Source organism: Melopsittacus undulatus, chromosome 3 (assembly GCF_012275295.1).
Source record: "Melopsittacus undulatus isolate bMelUnd1 chromosome 3, bMelUnd1.mat.Z, whole genome shotgun sequence".
NCBI classification, from domain to species: domain Eukaryota; kingdom Metazoa; phylum Chordata; class Aves; order Psittaciformes; family Psittaculidae; genus Melopsittacus; species Melopsittacus undulatus.
In genome coordinates, this window is record NC_047529.1 from 84,385,500 (window position 1) to 84,412,579 (window position 27,080).

The 27,080-nt window shown below is 36.8% G+C and overlaps 1 protein-coding gene across 9 annotated transcripts in view; it reads left to right on the forward strand.

Annotated features, from left to right (window-relative positions):
• Window positions 1-27,080, forward strand: part of QKI (QKI, KH domain containing RNA binding) — a 155,807-nt gene that overhangs the window by 115,700 nt on the left and 13,027 nt on the right. For 5 of the 9 annotated variants that reach the window (XM_034060700.1, XM_034060702.1, XM_034060707.1 and 2 more), the window contains 2 exons: window positions 23,801-23,888; window positions 26,161-26,457. In XM_034060700.1, the coding sequence (XP_033916591.1) occupies window positions 23,801-23,888; window positions 26,161-26,457 (385 nt within the window). Of the gene's footprint in view, window positions 1-23,800; window positions 23,889-26,160; window positions 26,469-27,080 lie in introns of all 9 variants that reach the window. The other 4 variants (XM_034060703.1, XM_034060705.1, XM_034060701.1 and 1 more) reach the window with 3 other exon arrangements.

Genomic DNA, 27,080 nt, shown 5'->3' on the forward strand with positions numbered 1-27,080 from the left:
AATGTGGTAATCTGTGTTTTAACTTCACAATAAAGCAAACAGCTTTCTGTTCATAAGCTACAAAATGTAATAAGAGTATAGGATGGTCTTCAACCTAGAGAATTATCAGAAACCCCAAAATCAAAATGAAAATTGTCTACTTATTAAAATATTAATACCAGACACTAATTCTTATTTGGTTTAAATGAAGGCAGACTGTATTTCTGTAGTTGAAATTTGATGTTCAGTTGCCCTTAGGGAGGGTTAAAGTGGCACTCATTCATCTGTGGAAGAATTTGTATGCCGTACTTGTCAACATACTATATATTGAATATGCGTAGCTGGTGTCTCACATGTAATATACTTGTAAACTTCAATGCCAAATGTGCTGAAGAGAAATTTCATATAAAATACTTAACAGACCTGCTTTCTTGTATGGGCTTCTGCACTGTTGCTTCTCTTTACTGGAGCTGATCTTCTGTTTTGGTTGTAGAACTTACACTGTATATAAGAGAATATATGCAGTATTTGATGCTACAGTATAGGTATGCATTGAATATTTTGCAGGCATATGAAGATATTTGGGTTTCTAGAACATCAGCAGGCACTGTAAAAACAACAAACTAACATATAATTTGGGCAATCATACTTAATGCATTCAGATGCTCTTTGCATCTCAGATTACAGTGCATTATTTTAGAGTGTACCTATTCTGTGGTACTGGTGCTGACTTCACTAGCATCCTTACAAGCCACTGAATTGCATGTAGAGGTCAGGTGAAGCAATATATCACTTTTCTTGCTTTTTCTGTTAATAGAAGCTGTAAGCTCTGCTTCACTAATCGGGCCAGATGGGTCTGACTGCTTTCTTAGATGAGTCAGCTTACAATTAAAAGATTTTTTTAACAATATGGGTGTATTTCATTAGAAATGCTTTGTGATAAAATTGTCTTTGAATTTCTTGTTTGCCACCACATGTAGGATGTTAGAACTTAATCTGTTCTTAAAACAAAAATGCAGTAAGTTTAGAATGTCTCGGTATCTTTTTAGAAATGAAAGTTTAACTTTCTCAAATGTTACGAATTGAGATAATGTGGAATTTAAAATCATACTTTGAGAAAATGAGATGTTAGCTGTTATGACATTTTAGATGAAAAGAGAAAACAGACAATATGTTTTGAAACAAAGTGCTTAACATTTTAAAAGTTGAGTTTGCTTCTGTTTTGTATAACTTTTAAGAATGTGTTTAATTTTCGCATATCTAGTTCTTCACTGGTTCTGGTACATTTTCATCTGGAGAAAGGAAGAGAAATTATGATGTTTGCTATAGGTATTCTTGTTGTAAAAGAAATGGTTATATGACCAAAACTAAGTAGTTCATAGAAAAGGTCAAAAGTTCATCTTTGTACTTCAGTTTTATGAGTAAAAAGGATATTTATTCCTAGTCCTGTATTTCATATGAAAGGTCTTTTTTCCAGCTGCTTTCCAGAGTTTTTTTTTTCCTTTCAAAGCACTACCCTCACCAACATTGTAACTTCTCCTACAACAGTTTATTATATAAGTGCAACTTTGTAGCTCCTGCCTTGCTGTCATTTTGTGCTGGGCACATCTGAAACAGCTTTTAGACTTGTGGTCTGTTTCCTGAGGTGACTCACAAAGTATCGAGTCTAATTAATTTCACCTTATCAGTGAAGTATTTAGTGACTGCACCATTTTTTCCCACATAGCTTTGATTTGGCACTTCTGCATTTTGTTTTTAAACAGATAAAAGAAATCAGTTGCTCAATGTAACTTTCTTAGCATTAGTGGCTAGCTGTGCTGAAGCTATGAAATTCCACATAGATACACTGAGCTTTTTACCTACTTTAGTAAAAGGAGGCCCCAGAGCCAGTTAGCACCAGAAGATAAGGAAGGGCACTACCGCTATCAGCAGAAGCTGCAACTTTAGAGATAAGAGGAGAAATGGCCTGCCTCCAGACAGTGGAGAGACCCAGTGCGGGGAACAAGCTGACCCTAGGCACCAATGCTACTGTTGTACCAAAGTGTCATGTAAAGGGCAGGAAGTTCAGACTGTAAGGATGTAACTGCCCAGGAATATATTTAGTCAAGGTCCCTCTCCAGAAGTACCCAGCTTGATCTGTACCTCACCACTGTACCTAATAAATGAACTTACTGAACTCTGCCTGAGACTCTGCTCAGGGAAACCTAGGGTCAAGCCAGAGGGGGGAAGTGTGTACGTGAGTGTCTCGAGTCAACACAAGGCACCTGCCTGTTCGGTGGAGCTCCCCACCACAAACAGACTGTTAAGTCCTAGTGGTTGAAGCCTTGGGTGCTATGGATGTGACTCCTTGGTTGAGTATGCAACAAGTCCATTTTCCCCTCACATTCTTAAGCTTTTTTGGAGACGTATTCCTTTTTCTTTTTATCTTGATTGCCATACAGTCCTAGATGTGCTGGGCATATTACAGTTACCTTTCTTGTGATAAATACTTATTGAACTCACACATTTACAGCTAAATTGAATATTTCTTCAGTGACACTTCAGCTCAGTGTTCCAAAATTGCAATGCTTACATTTAAAAAAAGGCAATAAATGTATACATGCATCCTGAGGATTTAAAGGCTAATTCAGTAGTTGTGGTTTGAGAATACTTCATTTCACTCTAACTATGTTTTCTGATATGAAAATGTCAAAACACTTTGAATGTAAAAGTATGTTTTTTTGCTTACAGCAGTAAATGGAGGCCTCTGAGTGGAAGCTGAGAATACTTTTTTTTTCCCAAACTGGAATGTCTGAATGCAATGTGATGATGAATACAAGAATAGACAGAATTGTGTAAACAAATTTGTGTAAACAAAATTGTGTAAACAAAATGTAGTTAGTGATTCCTATGCATATTATAAGTCTGAAACCCTATTTCTAATGAAGAATGGTATGAGAGACAGTCAAACTTCAGAGCAAATGCTGGTAGTATGTATGACAGATTGCTCCTTCTCAGTGGGAAGCCAGTGGTAGACATACAAAGTTAAAGTAGTACTCAAATATTGCTCATGTAAACAGATTATTTTTAAATGATTTAAGTGTATTAACTATGATGAAACAAAAGCTATTCAGGTCACGGTCAACAGTGGAAAACATAAACTGAACAAAGGTGGCATTCAGCAGTTGGTTCTTTTTCCTTACTGACTGGCTTCCCTTTTAGAAAAGTCAATTAAATACATAGCTTAATAAACATGTAAGTGAAGTAAATGAGAAAGTCAAGTGTAAATGCAGGAAAATGGCCAGAATTACAGCATTGAAATAAATTACTTGGTCTTTAGAAGTCAGGAAAAGAGTTAAAAACCTTCAACTGAGAGGTCGCCAAACTGTTCCGTTTCTGAATGGCCCAACCAATGTTAATATCCTGGTAACAGGTTGTGCTAGGCATGCTATATTGTATGAAAGGCACATATGTTTTAAGTAAATGATGGGGTGATTTATAAGCATCCTTGATATCTGTGGCATCTGTATTTTGTTTTTCTAAGCTGATAAAGAGATGGAGTTTAAAGCAAAGAAAAAAAATCGCCTTGATTTGTAGACATGAGCATTTTCAGATAAAGTGGGAAGAGCATTGGTATTCATGTATCTCTGAATCTTGTAGAAAAGTTTTAGCAGTACGTTCATGACTATAGCCTCAACCTTTTTTTTGTGAAAGTGAAGAAGTCAGTTTCATATATGAGTTTATGAAGGTTTAACTAAGGCATATCAATAAATGGGTTTCTTCTTAGGTGTATAAATGAGTGAAAGTAGAATCTTTATAAATTTACGTAAATAGTATAATTTATTTAATCTTAAGGTTATACAGGTGAAAGGTAGTAAAGTCATTCCCAATTGGTCATGTATTAAATCTAGGATTGAGAAAGAGGGAAATCAGGTTTGTATCCAGAGCATTCCCAGCTTTACACTTAACTTGGATGAAAGGACTTGTTGAAACCAGAGCTGTCACTCTACAGTACTCCATACCTTCTAATGTGTCTCAGCCTGATTCTTGTACAAAAGAAGAGAGGCTTTTCTAAAAAATATTTAACAAATAGTTATTTAGAGAAAGCCTGGTTTGAAGCTGGTGCTCACTTTCCAGTAAAAGGGATATGAGATAATTTTGCAGCCATCACCATACCAGTTAGTTTAGGATTCTTTAAAATGCGTGTTTGGTTAACCACACACCTGTGACTTTTTTCAGTGATGAACTGTGCAAACCAACCACACGCATTCTGAAGTGCAGCTCGCTGGAATGAATGTTGTTCTCAAAGTCAAATGTTGCAGAAGTCCTCAAGTTCAGTGCCAAAATGGTCTAGCAGTACTTAGACAAATACTGTTCCTTATGCTGACTCTTTTCATTGGATGGAACTATGATATTCAGTGGAACCTGAAATGTGGGCTGATCAAAACTAAGACAGATCACTTAATACAGTACATCAGGAGCTACTAGGATAAATTGTTAAAACAGGTTTTCAAGAGATAATCCCGTAACACTGGGAAGTTGTAGGTTATTTATAATGAAACTATAGAAGATTTAAAAATAAACAAAAGCACACAAACTGTATTTTATATGCCAGGAACTCTTGATAAAGAGATTATTGTCTACACTGGAAAAATAAGAGTTCATAGGTTGTAACACTTTAGTGCATTTGCTCTCTGCTGCTGTTGGTAACTCCTCTTTTTGGTGTCTGTTCTAAACCACTGTGGTAGGGGTAGCTAGTTCTGTCACATTCAGGAGGGAAGAAGGTGTAGTACCTATAGGAAAGCATACTCAGATCTTATCAGAAGATTTAGTGCTTTTTTTTATGATCACTTGTAAAAGATGCTAATATAGCTTACGATTTTTCAAAGAGCATTTCTTCAAATTACTTGGAAGTTGCTAGTGTAGGAAGGATGTTGGTCCTGTTTAATTAATTTCAGTTAGGATGTTTTCTTGTCTGATTTTCAGTTGCTGTGCACATTTTTAATACTCATGTTTCCCTTTTCCTACTTTTACAAAAGCAGAAGTTACTTTCTTCTTCTTCAGAGTACTGAGAAAATAAATTTTATCTGAGGACCTTGAGATCACCATCTTAATTCCTTTAAAAGACAAAATTAAGCTGGGGTTTAGGCTTTTTCAGTGCCATAAATGTTGGCCCAGAGACAACAAATGTTTATTTTGTTCAACATTGTGCTGCTGTTTACATTTCAATGGAAAGAGGTAACAACTGGGGCAGAAGAGCAAGGGAACAGGCATTAGTTTCCTTCACATTTCTTGATTAAAAGTGACTGGGAGGGAAGCATTGTCACGAACCCTCCCTCTCTCCCCCTTCTCAAAACAAATAATGCTGTAAAAGGACCTGGTTGCCTTTTTAAAAATCGAGATGTTCTGGTGACAGACAGGTGCTTACACACCTTCAGTATAATGGCACAAGATACAAGATTCAGTAGTGTTTTATATAGTTCCTTGATCTGTAGTTTAGACTACCACATGCAGTATATAATAATAGCAGAAGATGAATTAATTTCATTTGTGAGATGACTAAATAACTCCAGTAGTCAAAACCCTGAAGTTAATGGTTCAGTTATCTACTTTGCTGTCATGCCCCTTGGTTTTTTTCCTTCTGTAATGTTTGTTCTGCACAACTTAGCCCATAGAAGATTCTTTGTCTTTGCAGTTAGGGAGCCTGTTTTGTAAAAAGCCATCATGTGGGAGTGCATCCCCTCCTGTACACAAAGGTGTTGCTACTGTTCTCGGCCCTGCACAGCCATTTTAATCTGAATGGGAAATCTGTCTAGGGACCCGAGTACAGTAATTAGCAGTCTCTTCAGATTGTCAGAGCAGAATTACCATTGTAATGGTTTAGCTGGAGGATAAAAGGATTGAATTTGGGTCTGCCTTCCTGCCAAACTAAATGAGTTGCCATGGGAATTTTCAGATATAAGAGGCGTTTACTTAAAGCAATTTGCCGGTTTTGAATAAACTCATAAATTATGGGCTTTAGAGGAGAGATCCCTGCTTTCTCTGGCATAGGCTGAACAGCAAAGAAGGCTGTTAGAAAGCTGCTTACATTCTTAATGAGAATAAGTTGATCCATGCTCCCGTGCAGACTATCAGCTTATTAAGGCTAAACTGTTTCTGCTAAATACAGTACAGTAAGCACATTTTGAGAGACAGAGTTTGCAACAAATCCCTGGAGTAAAAAACAAAATCTGATTGCTCTAAACATAAATTGAATTTCCTTTGCTAGATTAGATCTATTTTGAAGTAATGCTATTAAAAATGGTTCTCTGTATTGTTTCAATAAACATTAACCTGCTATTGATTTCAGCTTTCCTCTGTGCATGTAGTATTTATTACAACACTTGTCAAATCTGCTTCTGAAAGGGGAGGAGGGTGTTGAAGGTTTCTTTTGAAAACACATAAAGTGCCATGGCCCTTCGAATTGTTTTTTTCAGGTCACATGTAAATGTTTTCCCAGCTCAAGCCTGCCTTCTCTCAGAAGGGAGCTGGGCTTTGACCTGTTGACTTCTTTGTCAGCACCAATGCTATTGAAATGTGAGAAGATGGACTTGGTGGGTTCACAAATGTCTCAAGTGATGAACATCACTTATGCTTGTTTAACCTTCAGTTGTGCTCAAGACGTCAGCTGTAGTAGTAAAATCTGATGACCAGTGTTTTGCAGTGCTTATTTGGAAGCACATATTAATGTTTTTCTAGTCACTTAGATTTGACAATTCACAGAAAGAAATATGAAGTTTATACGTGCTTGAATACTTTGATACTAGATTTAAAAAAGTACATGTTCAAGGACATGGCATACATTGGAATAGGATGTGATACTTTTCCCAAAAATAATTTATATGGCATATATAGCTTAAGGCTTAAATGCTTCCTTGTGATCCTTTTTAGTATGTATCTCAAATTTTTACTCATCATAACTATTAGGATATGGTGGAGGAACTAATTAAAAAGAGAGCAGTACTGCTGTAATGGCAGTAATTTAGACTTTTGTTTAAAGCAGTAAAAATATGCTTAGAAATCCTTGATACAGTCTTACATCACTAGCAGGAATCCTGTAAATTAGCAAAGGAAAATAGTAAATTTGTGCTGGTGATTCAGTGGTTGAACAGCTGCTAAGTTCTAACAAATTCCTGAACTGTTACTAATGATGCAGCTGAAACGCTGTTTGGTAGCCTCAGGGTACTGTTTCTGTGAAACTTTAGAACCCTCTCCAAAGAAATTAGATGAAGAGCAGCATTTACTATTACTGATACTTGGAATTTTAGCTGTTCATTTGAAGTTACTTCAAGAAGTATTGGTTCCTCATATTAATTATTTGTGCTCTACAGTGTGTGTACTTAAAATTGACAGGAAATTGATTTTACCAGACTTGATCCCCACCCCCATACTTTCTAAGATGAGTTAGTAGAATGTGACAACAAAATGTGAAGGTATTGAGGGTTTCTGAAGTGGTCTGCAAAACTGAAACTATGATTACCTCTACAGTCTGTATCACAAGAGGGATACTAAATGATGAGAGGACATTAGCAGCATTTAAAATCAAACAAACAAAAAACCCACCAGAAATAAAAACAAAGTATAGAAAAGGCAGTGCTGGAGAGGACTCTTAGGGATACTGGATTGAACTGAGTGCATCACTTAGTTCCATAGTACCAGTAGCTTACAGCAGTTCTGCAAATCAGTGCTATTTGCAGAAACTGGGCAGTAAAAAATACGGGCTTATTGTATGATAAGTTTTCAAATTGACAGCTGAGATAGAAATAAGAGACAATGGGAGTGCAGGCACCCTGGCTGCTTTTTCTGCCAGGTCAAACGTAGGGATAGGGATGTTTGATAATTACTGGTAACTAAATCTGAGCTACATAGTATGATCTTAATTTTTGCAGTATGTGGAGGGAAAGTGAAATTGCTGCCTTTCACTTAATTTTTTAATGAAAGGTTTTTATAACCTGAAAATTATTGATCAGTCACATCAGAAACATGATTCTCCAGAGTAAATGAAGACATGCATCAGACGGGTTATCTGATAGAAGATGGATATTTTCTTTGAAGGATATTTTGTCTTTTACCACATGAGCAGTGCAGAGAAACCTTATGGTTTTATCAGCTAAAACTTGACTCTTTGTCATACTTATCTGCTATGTTGTCTTAAGTAAAATGAAGTTCTACCTGCTGGGATCTGAATTTGGTTCCAGCTATGGTATGTTTTCATGAGATGTGATGAGCCTCTTTAATAGTTAGAAGCAAAAGTCCCCTTTCTGCTTCTCTGCTTCACTGAGCCCAAATGCAGGCCACTTATTTTGTGGTAGCACTTGTCAGGCCTTTCCATGAGCTGATTTTATTTGCTAAAAGGTAAAAAAGTAACCCACAGAATTTTCTGGTGATTTTTGAGAGGTAAATTGCCCAGTTGACTGATGTCTCACAAGCACCAGAGCACGGAGAGGAAGTTATCAGGGGCATGAATACAGAAAAAATGGTAATGCCGTAGCAGAGAAGTGAGGGGATACGCAAAGTACTTGTTCTCTGTTTTTGTTACATTTCTAGGGTTCTTGGCTCCTGCTGGTCCAGGAATCCAGAGAATAAAATGTGCATTCTGCTAGATCAATAAGGGTAGCAGCTGTTTCTTCTCAAGGCATTCCCCCTTTTCTGATAAACTCTCTTAAAGTATTTTTATCCATTCTCCATTTAATTTTGCTTCTGCTGGGGCTTTGTTACATTGGCCTCTGATCTTTAGATTCCAACAGTTTGTTTCTTTTAGTAATTCCTTTCACTTACTCACTAACATGTAAGCTTTTGAAAGCAGAAGCTATGCATGTGTATTGCTGGTATCTGAGCTGTTAGGCTAAAATTAACATTGCATGCAAAGGCATGAAAATAAAATGCATCATCCTAAGTCATATAGTTCTTTGCTGAAGAAAATCAAGAATTCTCACTTAGGATACTTCTATAGAAGAATGTGGTACAGGAAAAGGAAAAAGTATTAATAATGAGATTTATTTTTGTAGGGTACTCACTGTCAAATCATACATTATTTTCAGTTTGTCAAGGTGGAGCTTTCTGAGTAGTGGAACTAGTGTGGATTTAAACTTGGTGGTCTAAGGGGTAAAAATTGCCAGTTTAGGATGGTGATGTTTTAGAAGAGATTTTCCCCCCCCCCCAGTGTTTTTAGAACACAGAGTGCAAATACCAAAGAAGCTCAAAGGTCTCTGCAAAACACGAATGCATATAGATATTTATAGTAATAAGTAAATGGCTGAGATTGTAGCCTTTGCTTCTGATGAGTAAATCTACAAATTTAGAAAGTGTACTTCACATGGTTTAAGGTAAGCAGTAGAGGATTGTGATTAGTACAGTTGGTCAAGGGAGCTACAGAGGTATTCCTCCACTGAAGGTCAGCATCAAGAGAGAAGAAAATCAGAAAGGAGAATGATTGTAGTAAAGAGCAATAGGGAGTAACTGAGTAAAATTAAAAGAAAGGGCAAACAAAAAGAAGACCAACAACAAACAATTGTAGAATAAACATTCTATCCAGAAGAGACTGGGACGATGAGGTATCTGAGTATAAATCAGAGACTCAGGAATAATATAAATATAATATAAATATAATATAAATCAGGAATCGGGAAAAAACCCAAATATTTTAATATGAAAATGTTCAGTTGCTTGTCAAGTTGTAGATTCCAGTTAGAAAAGAAAAATCCATGCTTCTAGTTTGAAAATTAGACTGCTGGGCTCCAGTATTAGCAAGACTAAGACTCTTAATTCTACATGCAGCTGAGTCAGCTTTGCTCTGAACAGGGGAGATCTCAACTCCCTTCAATCTCTCCTCCTTTACACTAGCATACATTTGAGCCTGCAATGAGCTTTTTTTCACTTTTGTAATCTGACAGAAAACTATTTAGATTTAAAAAAAGATAATTGCAGATGAGCAGGTTGACATGGCTCAGTCATGGATACAGCAGTGGATACAGGAAAACAAGTGAGGAAAGAGTAGGATTGTGAGCACTACCAGTTAAATTGGCTTAGAGTACCGCAGGAATGCCAGCTGAGAGGCTTTTTACATCTTCAAAAATAATTTTTGACTCCTTTGACAGCGTAAAACCTCAGCCTAATCATCCAGAACTAATTTCTACCTGAGAAAAAGCCTTAAGATAGCATTTGAATTTTTTACTTTCTAGCATCAGCTGTTCTATTTTCTAGGTAAACTTGTCTGAACATGTTTCCTCTGAAATTATTCTCTGTAAGTTTTCCATCTGATTGATTCCCATTCCATTTTCTGGTTTTTAAGGTCTCAGCTTTCTGAATGCGATCATGTGCAGATGCACAGCAGCTTATTTTTACACATCCTGGAAACAGGATTCCATTCATTTTTCCATTTGAGTTGCTTCAGAAATACCATAGCTTTTCAAGCCTTTTGAACCTTTGTTGTCTGTATTTTCCTTGACTGAAGGAAAAGGCACTTCATTTATTTCTTCCCATCTTCGCATATACGATGAGTATAGAATAATAGAATAGTTAGGGTTGGAGAGGACCTTAAGGTCATCTAGTTCCAACCCCCCTGCTATGGGCAGGGACACCTCACACTAAACCATGTCACCCAAGGCTTCATCCAACCTGGCCTTGAACATTGACAGGGATGGAGCATTCACAACCTCCCTGGAAATTAATATTCTTCAGTTATTCTGAGATAGGATGCAAAAATTTGCATTATTTTTTAGATTTGTGTCTTAGTTTTTCTGCCACATCTTATAACTGAAAGCAAGTAGGGGTTTAATGCAAAATGCTGTGTATAAGCATATAATCCATAAAGTTAGTGAATATGTGAATTTAGATATTAATTTTAAATATTCATAAAGTTCTGGAGTTCAGGAGATTAAGAGAGACTAAGGTGATTTATCTTGTAGAAAATGTGTTGTAAGCTGCTTTTACTTATGGGTGTGCACCTTGTGTACTGGAACATGAAAACATAATTCTACAGTCTCTGAAATACAGTGTAATTGTACATATTTCAAAGATCTAAATGGAAAGAGTTGGTTTCTCTTAATGACTGGTTTATAATAATAAGTATTTAGGGAACCAGAGTGTCTGAACAGTATTTAAACATATTTTTACAGAGATATGTGGAAAACAATTATGTATGAAATCTAGAAATGGGAGAGTTTTACTTGCATAACAAGGACTCAAAGATCATTCTGAAAACTGTTGGAAACTGCATATCAAGAATGATTTCATGAGCATGACATAACAGCATTGATCCAGGGTGGCTTGGTGGTTGCAGTATGTTGCAGCTGCAGTTCAAGCGCTCAGCTGCTTAGAAAATGAGAACTGTTAAATGAAGTTTTGGTGTAAGATCTGATCCAGAATCTATAGCAAGCTGTTCAGGTGCGACATTACGAAACATAGCAACAAAGAGAAGCACAGAAGTCTTGATTATTTCTGTCCCAGTATAGCCTTTAACTTGCGGTAAAATTTGATCATTTATACTGTGAGTCCTGCTAAATGGTTACTTAAGTGTAGTGTCTGTGTTTCTGCTGAGGAAGCAGTTCTTTAAATTAGTGTGTAGAGCAGCAAGAAAGGATGGTGAAATTAATTATTTAAGATAAGCCTGATACATATTTCTCTCATTCTAGGACAGAAAATTAGACTTACTCTAATTGCTTTAATCATGTAGTTTCATTTAATTATTATATAGAAAACAAATGCTGATTAGTTGATTCTAGTAACTTAGTATTTTAGGAAAGAAGAAGTGAAAAAATTGTTCTCAGTAATTGCTTTGGCAATTTTCCGTAGGTTAACTAGTCCTTTCTGTTGTCAAGTCTCTGATTTATACTCAGATACCTCATCGTCCCAGTCTCTTCTGGATAGAAGAATACATTGCATTTGTTATACTACAGTCTCTTTTCTGCATGTGAACTGTCATTACCTGTAATTGTTTGTGGGAGATAGAGTTCTGAAACACGGCCCACATATGAAAATGATACATTCTGTTATTTATCAAAGGCATTGGCAGGGGCGGGATAGTAAGTCATGTGCGCTCTACTCCAGATAGCACTTTTTCTTTTCTTTTTAATGGAAATTTATTTTATTTATGGTGGGTTGTTTTTGTTGTTTTGGGGTTTTTCTAATTAAACAACAGTTTTACGAAAGTTTCTCAGACTCTGCTTTCTATATATATTGCTGAAATACATGTATTTCTTGTTCAAATTGGTAAATAATTTGCAATTGCAAAGGTATTTTCATTGCAATTGAGTAACCTGTTTTCAGAACATAAGGGGTTTTGGTTTTGTTGGGTTTTTTTACAGTGTTTGTAATAGTTCAAAACTAAATGATTGTTACAGTTGATGTCTCCTAAATTCAGTATTATGGGCTTCTAATATGCCCTTAGAACATGCAGCGGTATAAAATTTCTTATATGAAGTTGAATATTGTAAGAAGCTTCTTGTTACACTATGCAGAATAGGTTGTTTTTATTTGTCAAATCCTGGATTCTAAATACTGACCTATATGTAATAAATTCCCAAGGAGGTGAATATCTTGAAACAAGAAGCTGTTTTAATTTGCTTTAACACAACAAATGGTTCTTACTCCAGCTCCAAGTTCCTGTTTTTTTTTCTCCCAAGAACTATAATGTATAATTAAAATAAGGCTTGCTTATGTTTGAATTTATCTTGATAGTACACTTGAAAATTATGTGACTACTTTGGAAAAAATAAAGTCAAATTATCACTTTTATTATTCTGGAGTAGTTAAAAGCAACTGAAGTATGTTGCATGATTTTTAATGATTTACTAAGAATCCACTAATCTTTTGTAACTAAAGATGCTGAGATTAAAGGAATTTATTACTAAATGAAAAGCTGTTGCATGTTTATTTTCTTGTAATACTTCTAAATGTCAAAACTCTTTTGGCTAAATGTATGAGACTTTGCCTTAGAAAGTTTTAAAAATATTTTTAATGCTAAATTTGTCATGTAGAAATAAAATGATGATACAAACTGATAGAAGAAACTTTCATGCCTTCCCTCAGCTCTTACGTGACAGCATGAATGTCCATGAGTTAAGGACTACCTGGAGTCCAAGCTGCCTTTTGTCAGTTTATCACCAAATTAATGCTCTAACAGCCGATGTTCTTACCTGGTAACAGCTCACAGTACACACATATGGCTGCTCCTTGGCAGCACGTGTTCCTAATAGCAGCCTTCTGCAGCAAGAATCTCTCATCTTTCATTCTTGGACCAGGAGGGGTTGCTTGCCCACGTGGTAGCCACAGTTTACGGATCTATTTGTGAATAAGGGAATGTGGTTAGTTGGTCAGGTGGGCCCAGCAGTGTAGCTCCCTGGGGAAGAGGTTCCTCAAAGGCCCTTTGTGCCAGCCTCTGCCAGGCAGGGCTGAGTTCTTGCTTCTGTCTCTGGAAAATAAGCATTGGCGAGTCTCTAAAAGCTGAAAAGAAAGCTTAGTAATAGCAAAGAAAGCCTTGTGCCTAGCAACACATGCCTTGAGCAGCTTGAGCCTTTGAATGGAAGGTCATATGACTGACATATTTGTCCTCTAAAGAGAGTGCTCACAATTCGGTTTTTCACTTCCCTGTATTTTTAAGCTGTGTGAAAGCGACTTTTAGCCAGCCATACAAGAGAAAAGACTAGCCAGTTGGAATAGTACCACCCTCTCCTCCTGGGCTTCATCTGTCCTGAAATTTCAAGAACAGGAGAGGCATCTGTAGTGTTTTTAAACAGTAACATTTGTATGAGTACCAGTAAAACGCATGTAAGACATGTATGTGATATAGTCAACAGAGCTATGGGTGGCTTATGTACTTGTGAGCAGCTGGAACTAATTGTGAGCTTTTAGTACTCATTCACTTCTTAGCACCTGCGAGAATTACTGAAATGTATTGAGTGCATAGGTCCTTAACTTTCAATGTTGTGTTTCCTCAGACTAGAAATGTAAAGCTCAGGTCAGCTGAATTTTGGGTCATCTTACATTAAAAAAAAAAATAAGTCTTATTTCTCTAGGTGATGGTTCCTAGAGAGTTCTGGGTTAAAAAGTCATTGGGTGACTCCACCTTAGTGGTTGTGTGTGTATAGAAAAAGACAGTGCTGTTATTTTGAAAACAAAGCCATTTATTGAAACTTTATACAAAAGGGAATGTAGGTGAAATGCAGAAACAATTCATAATCACATTTAGCTGTCACAATTCTTGTGGAAAATGTGACAGTCTAAGAAGCTATTGGAAGACCACTGCTCCATGAATACTAACGTTTTATAATTGGATAAGCCTAAACAGTCATGTTTTATTCTGTATTGTAATACATGAAATTATTTAAATTAGTCAGTATTACTTTTTTTGGACATCTGTCTGAAGATAAAAGTGTCTTAAAAGTCAGTACGGCAGCTGGAATTCCTCTGTGGTAGTCTGCAGCCCTGAACCTTGTGTTTAATGAAACACATAAGAGATGTTAGACTTGAAAGATGTACTAATTCAGAGCAACAGTCTTTGTACTCCTCATCACCAGCAGTTAGTTTTCTTTTGCTGCTCTGTAGAGAGACACTTCTTACATTCTTTCTTGGTTACTAAATTTAATATGAATTGTCATATTTCTTAAATTTTTTAATGTAATTTTGGGTAGGAGCAAATTAAAAACATAATGGACATGTTTTCCATATGAAAACATGGGGTTATATTTCAGTACCATTTTGAGAATTAAAGGCTTTTTTATGTACTAAAACATTAGCATAGCTGGAAACAAAATTAGCTGGCACTGAAGTCTTTAGAATTTGCAACACAATACTAGTTTTGAAACCCCTTAATGGGGTTTGTCATGTTGCCCTGTCTGTTCCCTGTGTATCTGTCCTTCCATGTTGGTCCCCTCACCGTTACCTGAGTTCAGTGTCTTTACACTTAAGGGGAATTTACAGCTATTGCAAGTATATCATTCAAACTTGAGTATAAACCTCCTGGAATATCAAGAGTTAAAGTAAATGTTGCAGGTCAGGTCAGACAATCTACAAGTATTTAATTATTCCATTGATATATTTCTAAGAACTTCCTGTACTCAGTACCTATTAGAACCACCACCTTGATCATACACAGTTGTGTAGCATAGGCTGGTTGTTTTTAAAATTTACTTTAAACTCAGGGAGGGTTAAAGCATTTGTCCTGATAAAAGTGGACTGTGTCAACATAGTCTCAAAGCGTTTTGGCATAGTTCAGTCTGATTGAAAGGCTACAGCTGGAATAATGACCTGCTTAATATAGGCTGTGTTTGATTTCTGTTCAGATTCCTGGGATGTTCATGGTACTCCAGATGTTTCTGGTAGGGCCGTATATGGGAAATTCGTACCAGAAACTTGCCTGGTAGTCTCTCATTCAGTATACTTACGCTTTAGCTCCTGGTTTCAGAATTAAACTCAACTAGTGACAAGGAATTTTGAATGTCTAGCATTCCAAAATTAGAAATACCAAAAATACTGTTTAATTCTGAAAGTTTTTAAATTGGGCTTGCACATTACTAAAAATAGATCTGATACTTTAGATTACATTATTGATAGCTATTTCATTTGAATCTTAATGCAGATATTAACAAATGTCTACACTAACAAAATAAAATCTGAATTTATTTCAGTATTATTCTGTCTTTTTGAAAACATTTTAAAGGTACTGTATGAATGTTTTTTCTTTTAGGATTTTGGGGGGTTCAGTGTAGATTTGTGTTACAAAAGATGCATTCCTGTTTTGGAGCTTTATGAATTGCTGAAGCTGTTCTGTGTAGGATATAGAAATTCCTGAACTGGTTTTAGTAACACCATAAAAATGTTGAGGTACGAAGGAAAGAGGAAGGAAGATTAAAAAGAAACATAAAAATTGGCTAAACATAAAGCAGATTCTGGAATTCAGTATTGTTGAGTGTCTGTAGTATAACTGAGCAGGAGACCTCATTTCCTGGAAAGCCCAAACCCTTGTGATTTAAATACAAGCCCATCATGTCTGTCCAAAAGAAATGGTGGGGTAGACATAAAAATCCCTGGAGGTCAAGCAGAATGCTCCTGGTCATTCCCTGTGGGCCCCCTGCCCAGTATATTGACAAAGTACCCAGCTGGTGAGGCAAACCCACAAGTTCCATTGATGCTGTGTTTCAGCCTGGCTTATAAAATGTGCTTCGTGGTGATTTTCTCTACCTTATCTGTATTTTCTGCTAGCAGAAATGGAAAGTGAGGGAGGGAGGGCATAAGGACTCTCGAAAATATTACTGGTAAGCCAAGTATCATGATTAAACAGGGATATGTCAGATAAGGTGATGGGAAGTGTAAAAAGATATGCTGCCTTTTCCCTCTAGTGTACCTTTAACATAATGACCAGTGAATTTGTCAAGTGAAACAGCACAGTCGTCTTTGCATATCGTTTGAACCGAGAGCTTGCTTTGAAGAAGATAAGCAGACTCTGTTGCCCAGAAGAAATAATGATGCTAATTTATCTTTGCCTGTCCTCATAGACATAGCACTGTGTGTCAGTGTTGAAAAGGAAATAGAGAAATAACTGAGCTATAGCTTGCCACCTATTCAGTGCCACAGTGTTGTTGATGGGCTCTATACAGGGCTCTAAGAAATATGGCTTAGAGTAGTGATTTGTTTTATTTTGTCTCAATATTTGGAAAAGTTTCCTCTGATGCAAGAATAGCTGCCACATGATGTCAGAGAAGACCTCTGGCGAATTCTCAGCATGTAGGCTTTCTGCTCCATCACAGTCAGAAGTAGTGTGGGATGAGAAAGTCTAAGTAACATACATTTACTGACAACTAACTATCAATATTTATATTCTGGACATGGGAAAATTGGAAGTCTTTGTCAAAGTTTTTGAGGGGAAGCAATGACAGGATGTTTTCCTTAGCACTGAGTAATAGTTCACCAGAAGTTACAGGCTTTTCAGAAGTGAAATGTGATGTCTTGCAGTAGGTAATTAGTTTAGGAACTTGCATTCAGATTCTTTTAAAAGGCTCTTTTCTGTGTGTTTTACATCTGGTTACCTGTAAGTTTGCTTAGGATTTCATTGCCATAGATACTTCAGTCTCTTAACAACTTAGGTACGAAAAAAGACCTTCTAAAGATAGAATAGGTTTTAAGTGTGTATACATTAGTTTCAAGAATTCCAGTGTGGTTTTGCAATATATTGATGTCTGAGATCTGTCTTTTGGTTTAATATGTGTCTAGGAGTTTGTAGTATATGTTTGTGAGAGTTTTTGTTTATAAATTATGAATGGAAGAGTATTGTCTCTAAATGGGAACATTCATCTGGAAAGGCTGTTTTACTGGCACATGGTATGTTAGGAATACTTACTGATCTCCAAGTGAATCGTAGTGGAACATTTTTCTTTGTCAGGGAGATAAAACTGTTCTAGAGCCCTGAGAGTCCAGCAAGTGTCACAGCACAAGGCCTCCAAGCTGCAGCTGTGTAGCAGCTAGGGGCTGACTGTGGAAAGGCAGGGTGACAGCCCCCTGAGGGGCAGCAGTGCCTTCTTCACAGGAAGGATAAGATCAGAAACAGTAAAGCATTTCAGTGTTGCTATTGTGTTTTACCAAAATTTGTGTTAAATTAATAAATTGCAGATGGCTTGTACAGTTGTGCAGTCTAAAGAATCATGAAAGTCTTTACATTTAGCATATTTGCAGAGACAGTGATAGAAAAGTTATGCTTATTGTAAATGGCATATTTTGTAAGTGGCAATTGTAAATGACTTTTTCTATTTGAGGAAGAATCCCAAGTATCTACTCTTGTTCATTAGTACGGTGTTCTTCCATAATTGCCAAGTTCTCTGCACTTCCTTTCAAGTGTGTGTAACATTTTTAATGCCTTAACCAGGTACTAGAAAATACAATGTGTTATTGGAAAAATTCTATAACTGAAGTAAATGTTGAGAAAAGCATATGGTCTTCGACAGAATGTGGTAACTGGAGGAGGTCTCTCCAGAGATGGCAGGAAAGGTGTGAAGCTGCTGTTGGGTATTGCTGTTTAACCTGAGGTGGTGTGAGGCAGGCATGAGTCTGCATGAGAAGTTTGAGGTGCTTGGAAAATAAGTGGTGTTCTTTGGTGCTTTTGCATTGCTGTGGCTGCCTGGTGGGACAGGCTTGCTTGCACGTGGCTCGGGAAGATCAAGACTGATTTTTAGCTTCTGTATTTGCAGTTGATTTACCCATTACTTTTCTTCAGCATGATTTCCTCTTCCCACTTGCTGCTTCTTGTCTTTATCCTAAAAGGATAGCCCTGGAACAGCTTATAAAGGGCTACTCCCTTAACCAAAGGCAGACTTGGCTACATTTGGTGCAAGGTAAAACTGTCTGAAGCCTTTCCTAGGGTTGGGCTCACTTCAGTTCATGAGAACTCAGCTGAAGTGCAAGGATGTGTGATAGGATTGCACAAATGTCATTCAAAATACATGCCATTGAGAATCTAGACTGTCAGTGAAAGTCCCTAACATCACCTAAGTAAGTGTATCTATATTATTAGAAATTAGGGGGGAAAGTATATTTATCTTTTCCAAAGCAGTTATTTTAAAAGGAAAATGAGGATTTTAAGGAGAAAAGTATGATGTTTGTACAAAAATTCTGAAAGCTCTCCCTGCCAGTGCCAGTGGTAATGAGAATCAGAGTACATTCTAGGTCTTAGCCAGGTAAGACTGTGAGGCTCTTGTCAGGGTAAGGTGTCCCTGCTATTGTACAAGTGAGTGTATTGTTTGCTTTGTTAATTAATTCAGCTGCACTCACCTTCCACGTGGGTCAGGCTCAGTCTGGCAGCAGTACGGTAGGGCAGTACCGGCACTGCCTCGCTCCACTGGATGCAGCCTCGTGGATGTCTGCTCTGTAGCAAGCATTGCTACTTGATCCTTCTTTTAAGGTAGTATCTTTCTTTCCTTCTGTACTGTAATTTAGTATAGGCTTGTCAGAGTTGACTGTACACAGTATCCAATAGTGTACCTGTCACCTATGAAGGTGAAGTCAGTCTTCAGAAGTCCTTCTTTGGCATTACACAAAAAATGCATTTTGTTTGGAGTCTGTATGGCTGTCTTCCGCACTGATACCATATCTATCGTGTGTGTATGTCTTATATATAAATAAGAAGTTAAATTGTAGATACTCTTAAGGGAACACTATGAAAATCTGAGCCATTTAAGTGCCTAATAACAATTTCAGAAGCATTAAACAGAAGAATTCTCTGAGGAGCATGGAGTATCTGAGGTTGAAGTATTGCTTGGACATTGTTAATGAAAATAAGTTATTAAAAAATTAAATGGAGTGCTTTATGTGAGCTCCCCATTTCGTGATGTGAAACAAACATTTACTACCAGCAGCTTATTACATAACTGCAGTCCTCTTTTTTGGTTTTGTTTGAAGCCCAGTGTGGGAGATGGAGTTGTGGTTTTATCTGGGCATCAGTATTGTCAGCATTGTGTATTTCATTTTAAATTGTTTTATTTTGGGAAGTGTTTCCCCAGAGACTTCGTGTAGGGGGACTTGTAGTTGTTACTAGTGTTTTGAAGCTCGTGACTGTTAATCCTACTCTGACAAAGATTAGAAACCAACTTACTGCAGTGGTCACTGGCATTTGGTGTCCTTAAGGTCTTTTTATTGCTAGCCCAGGCAGGGCTGAGCTACTGTGAATACAGCCCTGCATTCCAAAATCGGTCACCACTGTTGTCTGTACACAGTGGGCTTTGTTAGGATTTACTGCTTGTGTCTTTTCAGTATTTGTATTCAGTGAGCAGTTGCAAGTGCTTACATTTAAAGAATTATGTTTCAAGATACCATTTAAGGGTTTTTTCTTAATCTGCGTGTTGCATTGTACATGAGAAATACAAGGAAAGCATTGGAGATTTAAGAGGATGAGAGGTTTGAGTCAATCACTTGAGCTTCAACTTAGTAATGCAAATCTGGCTTTAAATAACCTTATTGATGTTTGCTCAAAGTGGCTTCTTTCTGGTACAAATGACTGAGCTTTGTTGTAGTTATTGTACAAGTAATATACTGTCCCTTTAGAGATTGCCTTTGTACCCCCGATGCAACCTCTCTTTGCTTTAACAGAGTGCCTGAAGAAATGCCTGGAGCTAAGATAGATTGCATCGGTGAGCCTCATTTCAATCAGCAACCAAGAGGGTAGGGCAGGCAAAAACAGGCACCCATTGCTCTATCTGAGCTCTTGGAAATTTGAGGGGTTTGGCTATTGGTGAATGAGGTTCAAGCAGAGAGCTTGATGCCAGAGAATGAAGGTCATGACAGCATGTCTGAAAGGGTACTGTCCACTTCTGTGACTTACACCTTGAAGAAGGGTGGCAAGTGTCTGTTAGGGTGTGAGGGCATAGCAGGGGTTTGAGAAATACAAATGGGGTGGTTGCCAGTAGTGCCAAGCACCCATGTCTTGAGGAGACAGTATTGTGTAATAAACAGTGCCATCTTCTGGGAGGAGTCGGAATGATGTCCTTGTGGTCAGTATTAAGGATGGGATGTAAGTGATTTTGGGGTGGTTTTATTTGAGATTTCTTTGTTGTTGTTGTGGGGGTTTGGGTTGGTGGCTTTTTGTTTGTTTTGCAGGTTTCTGGTTTTTTTTAATCGATCTAATAAATGCTTTGAAAAACAGGATATCAGAAATTGAAATAGAGTTCTCATGTCTAGTAATGCAAGTCCATATCTGATGTCTGTGAATTATCACTGATACAGTCTTTAAGGAAAAGTTTTAAACTGTGCTTTGGAGTCTGTTTAAAAGAATAATTTTTTACCAGCTGCTGAGCAGTACAAGGTGGTCTGCTTTGTATGCTGAAGTCCATTATTATTTTTGTAAACATACCTTGTAAAACGTAGATAATTGCAACATCTTTTCTCTTAGGCAGTGTAGTGACCTATAGGAAAATGTTGAAGATCCAAAGTAAGAATGATTGCTTCACCTTTTATTGCCTTTAAGTTGTTATAACTCCTTCTTTTGGAGATGTCAGAAGGGAAAAAATGTTTTCTATCTTAAAATTATTATCCTATAAATAGTTATATTTGGGAAATAGTCACTGTGGTGCAAAATCTGGGATTAGAGTTACTAAAATTATCCTAGCAAGTGGAATGTAAGACTCAGCATTTACTGAGATTCAGTAATGGTGTCAGATCAATCACCAGAACTCTTACTTGGAGGAAGTGAGTAATTTTAGTAACTTTAATGGAACTATATGGGAGATGCAGCTGACATTGTGAGGAGTTTTTTCATTGCATGCTTTCAGTTAAATAAATAAATAAAGGAACCCAAGCAAAAAGCCAATAACAAAATATAGCCATTTTGAAAAGAATTAAGGTGTTAGAAAGTGTTTATGCCTAAAATAAATTAGATAAGATATATCCAGAATCATAGAATAGTTAGGGTTGGAAAGGACCTTAAGATCATCTAGTTCCAACCCCCCTGCCATGGGCAGGGACACCTCACACTAAACCGTATCACCCAAGGCTTCATCCAACCTGGCCTTGAACATTGCCAGGGATGGAGCATTCACAACCTCCCTGGGCAACCCATTCCAGTACCTCACCACCCTAACAGTAAACAATTTCCTTGTTATATCCAATCTAAACCTCTGCTGTTTAAGTTTCAATGCGTTACCCCTTGTCCTATCACTACAGTCCCTAATGAATAGTCCCTCTCCAGCATCCCTGTAGGCCCTCTTCAGATACTGGAAGGCTGCTATGAGGTCTCCACACTAGGCTTCACACTTCTCCAGGCTAAAGAGCCCCAGCTTTGTCAGCCAAAGAATTTGTGACCTCTGGATAGGAAGATAGACTTGGAACTCGTTTTATTGCGTCATGATTGTCTACATAATTTACCTGCAAAGATGCAATGATACGGTATTTTCTTAACAAACAAAAAGAAAAAAAACAAAAATTTTCTTTTGCATGTAAATTGTAAGCCTGTTCTGAGTATGTCATATTAAACGTGCTGTAATCAGTGCATTTCGTGTTCCAGAGGGTCTGATTTTAATGACTATGGAGTCCGAGCTTTCTGGATGGTGCAGTACTTAACTGTACAAATATTTTTTTTGTGTTAGAATGGTAATTGAATGTTCTAAGTTTTTCAGTGTTGGTGTTGGATTGTCACACAGCATTTAAAGAAAATATCTAACTTTCAGTATGTCCTGAACGTTTAATAACAACATTCATTGTTACTGTGTGTAGTCTTTGTGTTTATGCAAGTCTTCAGTATTAGAGTTTTCATTTCTACCATCTGAAAGTAATTTAGTCTTGATCCATCTTATGTTTATTTGAAGTTTTTAATAAAAATCAAATGTTAAAATTTCCTTTTCATGGGGTGGTGGTCCTTGAGCATACCTCATACTAAGTACTGTATTTGCTTAGATACAATTTCAAAGCTTTTTTTTTTTCCTTGTAATTTAGTAAATTACTTCTCTGTAATTTGGGAATAAAGTATATATAGCATTATCCTACAAACTACCCTGAAAAAACACTTCCTTATACATTTGGAAGACCCCATGTAAATAATCCTGTTACCTAGAGACTGTTAAACTAGTGCATTGCTGTAATGGCCACAAAGTTATTTAATAGTTGTGGGCTTTTTTTGCTTATTGGTGGTGATTGCTATTCTTTCTGGCTTTCAATTCTGTCATTTTTTGGTAATCACTCGTGCTCTTGTAAGTCCTAGTTCAAACCATCTGTAAGAGTTGTTGTTTAATATAGGTGAATAATTCTCTGTAACCAGACTTTAGATTTTCAGAGTGGATGGCACGGTATTTTATTATCTGGGTTCCCATTAACTTGGAAAATGCTGTTCCAAACATCTGAAAAACATTGTGTGAATAGACAAGATAAGCAAAAATATAAGAAATCCTGTTTAGCAGAGGAAGAATGCAATGCAGCTGACACTGAAGCTGCTCTTTTCCATCTGACTGAGAATTTCAGCAGTGGCATTCAATTTAAAAAGCAAGGTAGGAACTTAACATTAGATGCTGACCACCTCTCTTGGGTTTCTTGTATCATGATCTTGTTTTCTGCTTCATAGGATACAGGCTAAACAAAGGATAGTATTTCTGGAAAGGCAGATCAGAAAATGCCTGGTCTTGAAAGTAAAATTGTACTAATCAGAAATATTTTTGCTTAGTAACTGAAAAAGTTAGCCTTTTTTACTATATAGCAATGGAGTAGGTAACTCCAGTGAAGTAATGTATATTGATGAAAGACCAAGAATAATGTATGCTGTGCTAACAGCAATTATATCCTAACCTGAATACATCTACATGTGCCATAATTATGCATTCTGCCTTAGAGTAGTTGTTGATGTTCTGTTTGGAAAGCTACTCAAAGTTTGTTATTTTAAGTAGTTGGTATCAAATAGCGTGCAGCAAGTTACGGTAAACTGAAGTTGCTTAAAATTTGTGGTGTCTATTCTCCCTCCAGCCCAATAACATAAGTTTTTAAAAGATCCATTCAGGAGTACATAAAAAACGATTAGTAAAGCTTGAGAAAAAAAATTGGAACCTTGAGAAACAATTCCCATCAAGTACAGCTTACAGTTAACCCTGGTTTTTATAATTTATGGTGTGAGCCTTTTTCAAGATTTTTAAGGTATTTATCAACACTACTTAATGATAGACAACAGGCAATTTGCACTTAATTTTAAGGAAAAGCTGACAAAGCTTACCAGGTTTTGTGCCTGATGGTAAGCAGGTAATTTGCTTGGTTAAAACTTGAAGGCATTTTGTTCTAGGTCCCTTAGATCTTGTGCACTAGTAAATTAATAAGCCTGACTTTCTTCCTGTCTCTTCACATGCAGGCAGAAGGAGAAGACAGCCTTAAAAAGATGCAGCTGATGGAGCTTGCAATTCTGAATGGCACCTACAGAGATGCCAACATCAAATCACGTAAGCATGTCATAAACTTCAAGGGTCAATGCCATAGTAATACTTGATTTGGTTTTGATTCCTGAAGCTACTTTCTGGCAAATGTGCAGTAGCAGCTGTGTTAGAGAGTAGAAAGCAGTGAAAACCCAACAAAACAGTAGGCAGCTGTTGCAAAAGATCTTCTAGAGATAAGTTCTATCAGTTTGGGGGGTTTTGTTTAGTCCATCATCTCCACTTTCATACAACAGTATGTCTCGGTTGAAATATTTACAAATATATAGATAAAAAAAATTCAACCCTTAAGACAGATCTGTCTATTTTACAGTCTTTTTTTTTTCTTAAATGCATGTAAAGGACAATAGACTCCTTTTCAATTTTATCTTTAGAGATGTAATTTGAAAATGTTACGGATGTCCAGGATACTGTGGATACATTTTTCTGTATTATATTCCTTCCTTTCGTCTTGCTTGCATGTGTCCCCCCAGCATTACGTTTTTCCAACAATTCATGAACTGATTTCACAGCTGAGTTCACAGGGATCAGTGATGTAATGAGCCATTTTTACAGATTCTTCCATTACATCTGTGTGAAAATGCTTTTGCAAATGCATGTATGCACAGGTTTACACTTGAAAATTAATTAAATACACCTACTAATGAGAGTGTATACCTATTATGTGTGATACAAACTGTTTTCTCTAGTTGAAAATCTAATTTCTCCTCCTGAAAATGTAGCTGCTGATGCTGTTCCAAAGTAAATTTTGCTGTAGCTGTGATACAGATGTCAAATATAAGCACAGTTGAATCAGTCTTTTCGCTAAGGGCCTACTGATAGTCGCAAATTTGTTTCTCCACACAGTCACCATTTCAATGTTGAATATGTTTAAAGGTTGGAATGCAGTTAGGTCCATTTGAGACTGCTTACACCAGTGTAATTATTCAGATTTTAAAAGAGACATAAGCAAGGGCTTTTACCACTACAATGGTAATGGTAAATCTTTCAGCCCTAGTGAACACTGCAATATTTAAAGCTAGATGAGTTTAACTATATTTTAGTTTCTAAATTATTGCAAATTTATGAGTAAAATGATTTTAGATTAGTTGAAATTGATGCAAACTATTGTATAGAAACCTTTGTATTAATTGGAACAATTTCTTTGATGTATTCCCACTGGTCTATTTGTATCAGTGTAAGTGGGAAGATTGAGATTTATTTTTTTTAACTAGAGATTTCCATGCTCATATTCACTTTTTCTGATAATACAGTTTCACTGTTTGTATTTTGATTTTACTGAAAACTTGAGGGTCTAGAAGCAATAATGATTTATTTCCATTTAAGAAAGGAAGTGAAAAAGTTGGAGGGTGTGTTTATTTTATTTATTAATTCAGTCTGAGCACTTGTGATTTTTTCAATATTTTAATTTTTTAAACAAAACAATCTCAAATCTGAAAAACTACCACCACATTTCTCTTTTCAGAACACCGATAAGTTAATGGAATCTGTGTAGATTTACAGTAGTGCACAGAAATCTATAAATTACAACTCTTTAAGGTTGGCTGTTAGCAGCTGAGGTGTTAGTGTTTAAGAAGTTCATCTTGTGTACCAACAGGCTTCAAATAACATGTAATGGAATGTGCTAGCAGTTTAAAAAACAAAACCAAAACCAAAGAACCCAACACCTGTTTTCTTCTAATACAAAGCAGGTATTTTATTTTGGGGAATTTGATACTGAAATCAATAATTTTTGAGTTTGTTTTTTCATGCTAGAGTAGGAGAGGAGATGCATTGTGTTTCTATGTCATCTTTAACTTCATTGATGCTGGAAACTGGAATTGTGTATATGTTTAATTTTAAGACGTAAGAACTGCAGATTCATAGGGCAGCTCTGCATAACTGAGTATCTGTGGACTCTATAGTGGCACTGAATTTTGTACTCTGATTATGACAGTATTTCCCTCGTATCTCCTGCATGCATCTCAGTCTCATGCAGTCCTGATAGCATAAATGAAGAAATGTGGTCTAAATGGAGCTTTTGTGCTGTGTAACCTGTTTGAGAAATCTACCTCACTGTTTTACAATGGCTTTTTTATTTTGCATGTTCATACTTAATCACACTGGAAAATGGAAAGCTGTTTGCATTTGAATGGTGTGCTTTGGCACTGTGTGATCAGCGCATGTACTAATGATTTCCTTTTATTTTTCTTCTTTCCTACTTTTCCCCTTTTTTCCCATTCTTTCCACGTTTTGTACTGCTATCTCCATACTTTCCTCTGAATTTCTTTGCTTACTGTAGCAGCCCTTGCCTTTTCTCTTGCAGCAACAGCCCAGGCTCCAAGGATTATTACTGGGCCTGCGCCTGTTCTCCCACCAGCTGCCCTGCGTACTCCTACGCCAGCTGGCCCTACCATAATGCCTTTGATCAGACAAATACAAACCGCTGTCATGCCAAACGGAACTCCTCATCCCACCGCTGCAATAGTTCCACCCGGACCCGAAGCTGGTTTAATTTACACACCATATGAATACCCCTACACGCTGGCACCAGCTACATCAATCCTTGAGTATCCTATTGAACCTAGTGGTGTATTAGGTAAGACCTTTGTATGCGGATGACTGGAGAATAATTTGCTTATGCTTTTATGATATTTGCAAGGTAGAGGTCATGGGGCTCAAAGAAAAAAAATTGAAGCAACAGTCTTATCCCAGATATATCAAAACTGCATAGGAAAACTGTTCACATGGTGTAACTCTTAATGCAAAACATATTTAAAATGTTTTAAGTGTATTTAGTATGTTAATAAGACTACTGAAAAGAAAACATTTGTGTGATGCTGGATGGTGGATAGATAGGCAAGGAAAAAAACCCAAACCTAAGCAGCTGACATTCGTTGTATGTCATTTGGGCTCCTGTAAATAGTCAGATTTGTTTGTGCTCTCTTTAACATAAATTTTAATGTCCAGTAATCTTTGGATGAGGAAACTTCCTATTTTGCTATTCCTTTTCAGTAGTAAGGCTGGAGGGGTCTTTTTTCAGTTTGTAACCAGAAAATAATTTCAGTGAAGTAATATAAAGCAAACTAAATGATGACGCAATTAGCAATTTTATTGATGGCTTTTTTTTACATACGTTGGGTTGAAATGTCCATCATTCCTAATATTTCAGGTGATTCACTTGCCGTGTGAAGGCAAGAATGATAAAGCAGCCATCGCAGT